Genomic DNA, 11,268 nt, shown 5'->3' with positions numbered 1-11,268 from the left:
GACACAAACAGGACAGAGCATACTTTGGGATACCAGAGCTAGGGGATCTGAAGAATAGGGGCCAAGACTTGGAAGCCTCACTGCAGGAATAAAAGAAGCAGGATACCTGAACCCAGCAGCAAAACAAATTGGCGGCATGAGCTTGAAGAAGTTGTGGTAGTGCTATACCCTGCCCATCCAGAGTCTGTTGTGTATGATGTAATCAAGGGACTTTTTGGCAGAATCATTTGCCACACAGAGTTTAATCTGTGCCTAATGGTTTAATTGGTGGGCATCAAGAACTAGTGAAATACTACAATGCCATATGGTTCTACCTGGTCTCCTTCACTATGACTTGCAAATGATCATGTGTCCTCATAAACAGAGAACAAGGGTTTGGTGGCAGGGAGAAAGTGGGGATAAAGGGGAGTTCTTTACTGCTCCATCCTTACTGCGATTCAGTGAGGAGTCCAATATCTGCCAAAATGTAGAAACACTGTGTTAGTGTTTCTGTAGAACTAGAGATAGGGTCTTGGTGAAGTTCAGATCTGCAAACAGTGAGTGAACCAACAAACGCTTGAAGTGCTCTTGTCCGTGGCATGAGGAAGGCTTGGAGTGTGCCTTAGGAGACAACCCATTAAAAGGGCAAGGAAACCTGTATGGAAAATACTCTGTGTATGACCCTTTGGCAACTTCAAGAACTGCTCATACAATACCTTGGAAGCAGAGACTGCATGCTCCTTTCGGAGGGAAGTCCTTGGTGTAAGAGCGATTGTTGGGAAACTATGGTAGGCCTCTGCTCAACTTCTTTCACAAGATTGCTTGCTTGGCACCTCAAAGCTAAAAGCCAAATACAGCTGCTTTAGCACTGAAAAAAATATTTTGGGATAGATTCAGGGAAATAGGATTGTATTCTCTTACAAGTGATCACAGGCATAGGTGGTCGTCCTATAAACTAGAAAAGGGATGAGGAACCAATGATCAGATCATCTTAATTTAAATGGGAATGAAAACAAAACATACGTTGGAAAAACGCATGTGCTGCCCAGTCACTAAGGTCTCTTGGAAGAAGACTAAAGACTAGCCCCTGTAGGCCGGCTTGCATATTGGAGAGGAGTCTATCAGTGGTTAGGTTCCTGCATATGTGGACTTCAGTTTCATTAAAGTGGCAGCCTTATACTGTGCAAAGCTGGCCTGGACGTGCCGAAGGCCAGGAGAAATAAGACATTAATATGGCAGAAGGCAGACAGGGTGCTGCAACAATTCATTCATCAGACTGATTACATTAATAAACCCTAAAAAATACAGAGATGTCGAGAACTCTCTGTCAAATAACAAATATGCTGAGACAGGAGAAGCATCATGACTCTCTCTTATGAGAAGTTACCAAAGAAAAAGTAAACGGTACAAAATACTTGATGCAACTTTAATGTTTTTATTGATCTTAATTTCCACCATTAAAAGTGTTTTAGCTGCAAACAGGTTACATCTCTGGGTGGAACATTCCATACAACAGATGTGGTTGCTGGTTATTCACAGATTACATAGATAAAGTTGGGAGGGTAAAACAATGGACCGGGATTACACTGTTTTTAACTGGTATGTGCTTTACATGCAGCAACGGACAAGTTTTCAGTCGTTATAAAATCATCTACCAAGAAGCATTAGAAATATTTTCCATATAAAAATAAACTTTTCATTATATCTAAAAAAAAAAACCTCTGTGAAAACTTTCTATTGTAGGTGTCTGCATAATGCATGAAATCCCAATGTAAACAAAAGGATGGTTGTGTTTTTCATAAAATGTAGGCATTTGTCACCACAAGTTGTGTATGGGGCATCAAGGTGTCAGTGATGAAGAGGAGTCTGGGGCTTGTGGATATCCCAGTAACTGTATTCACCAATCCAAAGCTCCATGTTTTATATAACTAACAGTGAAAGATTAGGTCTCATTGCAGCAGCATACCTAGTGGAAATCTCCGATATTACGTAAGGGTTTAGGGAGAAGAGTCTTTAAGAGGATATCCTAGTTTTTGCCCACCAGAACCAAAGATCCTTGATGGACATCATCAATAAAAAATGCACAAGTCTCCGAAGAGGAGAAATTTAAGGAGGCTAACCATAGATACTATACATGGGGCCAAGGTACAACATCCCTGATGGATAACTCAGTTATTGTATCCCCACACTAAAATCTTATTGGTCAAATCATCAAAAATAAACCAACAAGTCTCTGAGGAAGACGATAATGAAAGGATGATAGAAGGTGGATAATCATAAATATTATACATGGGCCTTACATACACCATTCCTAATATACATGCCACAGATACACAGATGTATGATGGATAACATTCATACTAAGCACGAAACCTCGAGGAAAAAAAATCACCTGGACTAAAATTCCAATACTGAACGGCCGTTTAAGCCCAGTGCCTATTCAGGGAACTTTAAAAAAAAAAAAGTTCAACAAAAAAAAAAAACACTGGATGTTGAGGAGTGCTCATGCCCGTGTAGATATACTCAATATATCACACTGCATGCAGGTTTATCAAGCCAATACACTGGAAAGACAGAGCTCTTATACACAAGTCAAGGTGCCAATGCCACCTATGGTTATATACTAACACATGATTCCACAAAAATACAGTACAGAGAAGCAATTACACACTGAAATGGTGAAGACAAGGTAACATATGTACAAAGAACACATAAAAATATGCATGCCCTTGGTAAAGTACTACATATTTTGTCAATAAAAATAAAAATAAAAATAAAACAAACCTTAAAATCAATGCCTTGCCCTTGACAGGATAATGTCAGTCAACTTCACTTAGGTGCCAGGGGCTCAGTTTACATAACTGCACAAATGCAGTGCAATTCTACACTGATCAATCAATGCTACAAGAGCATCAAAACACAAATGTTGCTTTATAAGTGCAAATGTTATTTATGCACCACCGGGTCGGTGCACATTATTTTAGCACTTGCTGATCAGTGCAAATTATGCATGCATCATGGGCTAATACATTTGCTTAACTCAGCGGTACTGTTAAAGGCTGCCCACCTTCAATTTTCTAGGATTAAGATCTGACAGTGGGACTTGAGCTAATTCGCCCAAAAGAGAAGCAATGAGCAGTACTGACTTTTAGCAATGTGAGCTTTAAAATATTTTCCCTTTCTCAAAACCTGTGGCTGGTTCATGATGAGCTGTAGAAGCAAAGGCTCATGGACACATAAATACTTGGGGAGACGCAGTGGCTACCCCAACTCTCTCCTGTCCTCCATCCACCCAGCAGCACCCACGAGTGCTCCCTATGCACGATTAAAATCTTCTCTGAAGTTCAAGGTGTACCTAAATGTAAAGATAATCATTCCTTTCTCTCTTCTCTCCATCCTGCCTAGAGCCTGTGCTTTTTTTGTGTTCCTGTTGAGTGGTACTTGTCTCCTGGAGACTCCTCCTCCCCTCTGAGCTCCTGTGCGGTCTTTCAGACCCTCTATTCTCTCGGAGGCTCCCACTCTCCCTTGTGTGTCCACTCTTGTGGGGACATAGCGGGTCACTGGGCTCCTCTCTATCCCTTCGTCTCCTAGCATCCTTGAGGCTGCCCACATTCCTGCAGCTCCCACTCTTATGGCGATTGCCCTTACTCGCAGGACTTCTATTCTGCTGAATGGCCTCTGTGTTACTGGAGTTTTCTCCCCGGGGGATGCTCTTCTCTCTGGTGCTCTGAGAAAATCCCTGTTTTCCTTGGGTACCCTCCTTTGCCTGATGGCTACCATTCTTCCCGGCTCCCTCCTTCTCTTGGATGCTCCCTTTGCCCTGGCAGTTATCCTTCTCCTGCATGTCCTTCTGCTCCAAATTAACCTCTTTCTCACTGGTGCAGCTATTCTCTGTGGTGCCCTCCTTCTCCAGGCAGCTACTCTGCTCCCAAGTGTCTTCCTTCTGGCAGGTCACCGTGCCCTGCCTGTCCTTCCCCCTGGTGCGCCCCTTCTTTTTGGTGCTCTTCCTTTCCGGAAGACTCCCTGTCTCATGGAACCTTGTCTCATGGGGGTTACCCATCTCTTGAAGGCTCCAAGTGTCAAACATGCTCTGCCTCTCATTTAGCCCCCCAATATCCTCAAGACTCCCCATCAACTTTTCCATGGCAAGAGGACTCCCCATATCTAAGGGGCTCCACATTTCCTGTGGACTCCACACTTCTCCGAGGTTTTTCACTACCAAAGGACTTTTAGGTTTCTGTGCACTGCCCACTGCCTCAGCGCTCCTAGTTGGGTAATTTGCTTGGACATTGCTTTTTTCAGGGACTCCTTTTTGGCTCTCCACCTCCAGAGGTTCTAACTTCTCCAGAGCCTTTGAAGGGTTGCTGCTAGCACTGGAGTTCCGCTTTTTCACTGGTCTCAGTACCCAGAGGCTCTGCAGCTCTTTGTACATCTCCTCGTGGTCCTTCTTCCAGCTCTTGAATGTTTCGGAGGTCAGTGCAGGGTTATTCAGGACCTGGTCCAGGACTTGCAACTCAGCCTCTTTTGCCTAAAAGAAAGTAATATATTAAGAGACAACGTCATATTAGAAATTAGACAGACTGAGCGTTGGTCAGCATACATGTCCACCAGCCCATATTTTATCAATTATATCAGGATGTCTACCAACTTGCAAGCTTGAACGCCTAAATTCAGAATTGTAAGTCCACGCTGCTGGCTAAAAATTTGGTGGCAAGTGGGGTGTTTGTCCCACTGGCTAGAGAGAGGCTACAGGCAATCTAAGGTGCTAACGTACAGTGACAATGAAAATGGGACAGACAGGAGGTCTTTGCCACATGTATTCGTCTGAATACCTACGATATTGGCCTATTTGGTGTAACCACATTGGAAAGGAACTAAAATGAACAGCAACATGCTCAGAAAATGTAGGCTCTGTTTAATGATTCATTCAGGAGTTGTTTTGTGCCGAACAGACAATTTACAAGCACTTCACATTACGAAAGCTACCTAATCACAGCCCCCCTTGAAGAGATGTAGTTCTGAGATGAAGGTCCATGGGAGAACTTGACCCAGTGGATAGGTCTTGTGTGGTTCTCAATTATAATGTTCCTGGAGGAGATTATCTCAAGGGAGAGGGACCCGATCATATGTGATAAAATGGCATTGTCTCAGGTGTGTGCTTTTAATTGTGGTGAGATGCAGTTTTTGGGGTTAAGTTTTAATTGAGGGTGTCCAGGGAAAACAAAGCCTCTGAAGTTTTCATGAACAAAGCCATGGCCAAGCTGTTCTTTAATGTTACTTTGCCACCTCGACTGATAGAAATAAGAGGGAAAAAAAAGCAGTCAGTTGGCGTAGAGGGACTAAGGTACACGAGGTGGAACTTTATTTGCATTCTAATTATTGCCTATTTGATAGAATATCTTACAAGTCAACTTTTAAACAAAAAATATCTTACTAAGCCCCTGCGTATCACTTCAGCATTACCATATCGCAAAATCTCTTTATGTAAGTGTTTTCTTTTCAGATAAGGTTAAGACGACTCATAATCACTCGACATTCTGGGTACAGTTCAGAGGACGGGAGGTGAGATCAAAGAGCGAGGGGGTGGAGACTAGACATCTGAGTACTAAAAGATAGACAACTCGCGCTGAAATTAAGAGAGGGATCCCAGCAATACTTGAATGAAAATATAAACTATGATAGAATCCCACGTGACCTTGTGAGGCCCATAAGACGGATATTAAGGAACAAGCAACATCATTGACGGCCGCCACGAACAAAGCCAGAAAGTAGAAAAGGCTGACCATATAGAGGGGATTTTATGAGACTGGAAATCCAGTACATCTGAGGGAAGGATGTTCATATAGTACATCTCAGTGAAGGATGTTCATATAGGCCAAAAATGAAACAGCAGGAATACCAGGACAGGTTGACAAATACAAAATCACTTCTTGGGCCCTAGCTTTATGACTTCAAGAGTAAAGTGGGAAGGATACTAGCTTGGCTTTCAAAACCGGATCAGGGCATAGATGGGTTTAATAGTTGAGAGTGGTAGATGGTAAACAAATCCAAGGGAATGTGAATACAGTGTCAGCGGTTGCTAAGTACTACACGTCCCTCTATCAGATGAAGGCAAGAGCACAGGCGATGGATCAATCTGGATTTATGCATAACAGGAGCACCCGACTTAATCTCAGGTGTCTCTTTATTTAGCTGGGATACACAAGTGATATGCAGGAGCCAACTGTTGTGCTATCATTCTATGCCACTAAAGTATTTGATAGCCTGCAGTGGCCATATATGTTTGGACTGCTGTCTCATATTGGATTTTGTCCACAATATGCGGGTTGGCTGAAACTGCTCTATACCGAGCCCTGACTACAGTGAAGTCAATGGGACAAGGCTGGATCCATTTATACCAGTGGCGGTTCCTCCTTTAAGGCAGAGAAGCATCGCCCTGCCTGATGCGAGCCCAGCAGCAAACGTAAATTAATAAAAGGGTCATGGTATTACCATTTTATAATAAAGACTTTTTGCTGCTGTTTCACCTCGAGTGCCAGGGAGGGGTGGGGCTATTCCTGCTTATTGACAGCAGCCTCAGGGATGACTTGACGCCTAAAACTTAAAGTGCGCATGTCGGATTGGCCAGCTCTCTTGCCTCAGCCAGTCCGACATGCGTGCTTCAGACTGCACTAATCCGAGCTGTTTTAAACAGCCGGGCAGACTTCAGACACAGGCTCACAGTCTCAAAAGGAGCTTTGGGTTAGACTGCTATCCCCAATACTGGTGCTTCTCTCATGCTGAAACCAGCATGAGAGCAGCTCCAGGATTGGTTAGGTTCATTGGCTGACTATGCTGAAGGAAAGCCCACCAACTTCTGATTGGCTCCGGATCAGGCTGCAGTCTGAATGGACAGCCTCATAGGGTCTGGAACTGCAAATGTTGACGTATGGATTAACTTCCCCAGACAACAGGCATTTAACATTGTATGGGGGGGCTGATTGCTTTCTTATTTGCGATGCACTCCTCTCTGCGAAGTGTCAAAAGCTTGTACTGCAAACACAAAGATCACTGGGACTGGCAAATGACTTCGAGCGGCACTAATTAAAATAGTGGTTGAATGAATGCTAAACTTTGCAGCCATTAAAATGAAAATTTGTATTTTTTCAATTTTATAAAGCACGTGGGTGAAGTGATTTACAACACAGGTTGATCGACGCCAGAACTGGTACCTGGTTTTGCAGTTTTAAAGTTGGCAGCTCTGACTGGTAGGCCACATCTACTACTGGTTTCAGGGAGTGTTTTTCCAGTCATTTCGCTTTATTACTGGTGTCAATTTCAATTCAAGTTTTCTGTAAAAAGGAGTACATTGTTCGGACAGTGATCTCTCTTTCGCGACTTTATGAAGACTAACACATTTGTATAATGATGTTGTGGAAAAACAGGCGACTCCATGTCACAAGGACACAACTTTTCAGTCCCTGTATGTTCTCTTGCAAATTGTTGTTTTTAGGTGCGTAACTCTAGTTCGTTCAAATAAATACTACAAAATTACAGCTCCTAGACTGCACTGATTTAATGATTTAAAGACTAAGACTGGAACAGGTGGCACGCAGCCGCCTTGCATCATATTTTGTTGTTTCTCATTTTGGTACATTTATGTATTTTCTTGCAGGTTAAGAGGCCCATGGCCATACAGCACGTGCCACAATACAGAGCACACTGGCAGTTCCCACACACCAGGGTCGGTGGGGACATGGGACAGACTGCATAGCTAGTGTGCCACTGCGAGCAGCAGCAAGGAGGGGGACGCAAGAAGTAATCACAGCCCTGCCCCACACCTAGGATCCTGAACCTTTCCAGCAGCAGCACGGTGGCTGGCTGTACACCTCCACATATGCCTCGCCTGCTGGCGTGCCCTTGATATATTTTGAACTGCACACACAAATGGCATTTTTCAGAGGCTCATCCATGGCAGCTGCGCAAGGGGAGTGTTTTACTATAACACTGCTGCTTCGAGTGCTTAACTTTGCTTTTGCCTGGCATAGGAGGCTACCTTGGTGGAGGCTCAGGAAGCCAGTGTGGAACGCGAGCGCTGGCTCCTGCTACAAGTTGCAGCTGAGACAGAACTGGCTAGCGGGGCTGTGAAAACTCTTTTTGTGACTATCCTGGCTGAAAGGGGTGGTCGGGACCCTGCGGGCTTCTCACTACACAGGGCACTCGTGTCCCCTGTGGGCCCCGTACTCTTCAGACAAACTAGTCTTTCCCTGCTTCCTAGCAGTGAGCCTCCCAGTGCCAGCATATTCCTTTCAGAACCCTGAGGAAAGGTCTTTGTCACACTTGATGCTTCTGGCCAGACTTTGTATCTGCAAACAACGTGCACTCTGCACCTCAAATGTTTTTGTTGTATTTGCTTTTACGCCCCACCACTTTCAAATGGCACTAGCCACCACTGAGTTATACTGGGCAGAGGGATGCGGCAGGAGTGTCTGCGATCCCCTGTGATATTCGCTCTGACGCTGGAGCTTGTTAGATAGAGGGTGATGCACTGGTGAGAGGTCTGCAGTGGCAAACCACGTGGGACGAGTGGATTTCACTGTACGCACAGGATATTCTTTTGCACATATTGGAGCTGGGGGCGACAACTGCCTTTTTCAGATATTCACAATACTTGACAGATACTGGGGTATCACATAAATCGGAGAAATCGGTATTGTACTCCCATATCATAGTGGCCATTAGCCAGGGCATTTCGGTGCCCATTTATCATATTTCTAGAAGGCTTCTAATAGCTGTGCATTTATATATTACATGGAATCAGGGTGTGTTTTTTAAAGCAACCTTTTATACAGTTCTTAATACATTCAGGTAGGATGTGAAACACTGGTGTACCCTGCTGTTTTCCCTAATTTCTCGTTCAACAAAGTTTAAGATGACTGTCCTGCCACAATTCATATATATGTTTAAAAACATACTATTATGTCTCAGAAGTCTTCTTTAGAAAGGTAGAGGCTAAGCTGTGGTTGCTCCTGTGTTTGGAGGCCAATGCAAATAGCACTGGCAAAGGTAATCAAGGGGTAAATGAGGGTGAAATTACCCTGTTTGATATTTAGAAATATTATTTGGCCCCTCAGATGGTGGTGATAAGTAAGTGAGGTTTATGCTGTTGGGGGAGCCTCCCCTAAGAATTGATATAAATACGATGGAGCTGACAGGTTACCAGTGGCCTGTATAAAAGAAGAACAAAACGTCTCTCTCACCAACCACTTACCACAACCAGCACAGAACACATGGGAGCAAACCACTAGATATACAGAAATAGGGGTGGGGAGAGGGTGCTCTAACGAAGGAAAGACTGCTATGGAACAGGGACATACTAAGAGAGATGGGCAGACTACAGGGGTACTAACAATGAGACACAATAGGAATAAGTAAATTCAGAGACATCTGGGGAGAGGATGGACCCGTCCCAATGGAACTGCTTCAGATAGAATACGGTCAGGCTGACAGAGAAACACAAATATATATATATCTCTCTCTCTCTCTCTCTCTCTCTCTCTCTCCTGAAGGGAACACGTGTACAAAACTCCATCCCATAATAAGACAGGGACTATAAGGTTGTGTCCCACAGGAACAAATCTTGCTCATAAATAAAAAGATAATAACTCACCAGACTTGTTACTGAAGTTGAAAGAAAATTGGGAAAGGGATATAGAGGAAATACAAGAAAGATAATGGGAAGAGGCTAATCGATCACCCGGTCATACCTCACCAAGGAACACTGGCTAAGATAGGAGGGACAGGAACAAAAGGCTGCTCTAGAGGATGTGGATAGCTAGGCAGTTTCACACACTCGCTACGACAATGTCCCTGTTAGGGGCCCTTTTGGATAGGGGTTGTGGACTGCGTCACTGACCTCATGGAGTTCCCTGAGGAGGCTGGCGCAAAAATGTTCCTGTTGCATACATGGGAGGATGTGACTATGCAGAGACACCAGAAGATATTTTACTGACTAGGCCTTATGATGAAAAGTCAGAACATAGCCAGGCAGTGGGGTGCATAGTTGTTCCTGATCTTCAAATGTGAAAAAGGATATAGACTTGTGTATGATGGCAGAGAACTATATATATGAAGAGGGAGTATGCAATAGAAAATGTAAAGGGACACGGCATGAACAGTACAGATGTGAGAAAAAGGTTGGCAATCTAATTAGAAGCTGTTGGATGAAGAAAGGTAGTCTGTGGAAATATAATAATGTAGAGGGTTCTGATGGATATGCTGATGTATGTGCAGAAAAGCTGTGGGTGGCTGTTTCACTGTGCTTTATTATTAAAATGTTAAAAAAGATTGACTATTCCTAATCACATTAGGCTGAATACATTCCCACTGCCTATTCTGTTTCCCACCATCTTGTTTGCAACGCTATGTTTCTCCTCTTTTTCTGTCCCCGTTTCTTTAGCTCTTTTAGAGATCATTTAAAAAAATGAAGTCCGATTCCTTTGTCCCAGCTAAACACCTTCCAGTTTCCATTTTAAAACACTTTGAGCCTTAAGCCATATTTTGAATCACTCACTTAACTTCAGCATAGGTTCTGACAAATTGAGAGTCACAAGTTAAACATATTCTAAAAAGAACTGGATGCTTATTACCACAAAAGTGTCAATTTCCATTCACTCTCACCCTTGCAGGTGGCTACTAAGCCTCTGGGAGGACATGTTGCCAACCAAGTTGTTAATTTTATAGTACCCACTGGCTAGCTAAGCTGATCGGATAGGCTTCTGTCTAGATCACGGCATTGCTGTTCTGGCTACCCTAGATAACTTAAAGGTTTAGGCAGACAACAGTGAGATTTTGATTTTATATAAGATCTGTCTGCTGTATTCATCACGGTCGGCCACTTCCATTATGATGGATCATCTACACACTATCAGGCTCTCCTGCCACTTCCTGAGGTGGTTTATTTTATTCCTATTATCTGGATGCAATAGTTCATGGTCAACTTTTCTCTTGTGTGGTCTGTCCCTTGAGCGTGGGGCTCCTCAGGCAAACACCTTGTCCCACTCTTTAATGTATGTTGGTGAACTTCTGGATGATGTTGTTTGCCCCCACAACATATGCACCTGTATATATATGGCAAAGAGACAGAGCTGATTATTCAGTGAGGAGGTGACCATCAGTCAGCCAAGTGCATTAATCTTTGAAGGAGGTTTGAGTATGGACGGACAGCCACTGGCTAAACAAATGACGTTCTTGTTGTTAGCACATGGTTTGACCCCCCTACCAAAACCTTTGTTTCGCCTGCTGAGATGA

General features: G+C 43.7%; 1 protein-coding gene across 5 annotated transcripts in view; it reads right to left on the bottom strand.

The window, feature by feature from the left end:
- Positions 1-1,394: 1,394 nt before the first annotated feature.
- The window catches only part of CNKSR1 (connector enhancer of kinase suppressor of Ras 1), a 262,699-nt gene continuing 252,825 nt past the window's right edge, over positions 1,395-11,268 (bottom strand). For all 5 annotated transcript variants that reach the window (XM_069224001.1, XM_069224003.1, XM_069224004.1 and 2 more), the window contains one exon: positions 1,395-4,507. In XM_069224001.1, coding sequence (XP_069080102.1) covers positions 3,335-4,507 — 1,173 coding nt within the window. In that variant the 3' untranslated portion in view covers positions 1,395-3,334. The remainder of the gene's footprint in view (positions 4,508-11,268) is intronic.

This window comes from Pleurodeles waltl, chromosome 3_1, assembly GCF_031143425.1.
Source record: "Pleurodeles waltl isolate 20211129_DDA chromosome 3_1, aPleWal1.hap1.20221129, whole genome shotgun sequence".
NCBI classification, from domain to species: domain Eukaryota; kingdom Metazoa; phylum Chordata; class Amphibia; order Caudata; family Salamandridae; genus Pleurodeles; species Pleurodeles waltl.
Note: the sequence above shows the minus strand (reverse complement) of the source record. Positions and strands in the feature narration are given on the sequence as shown.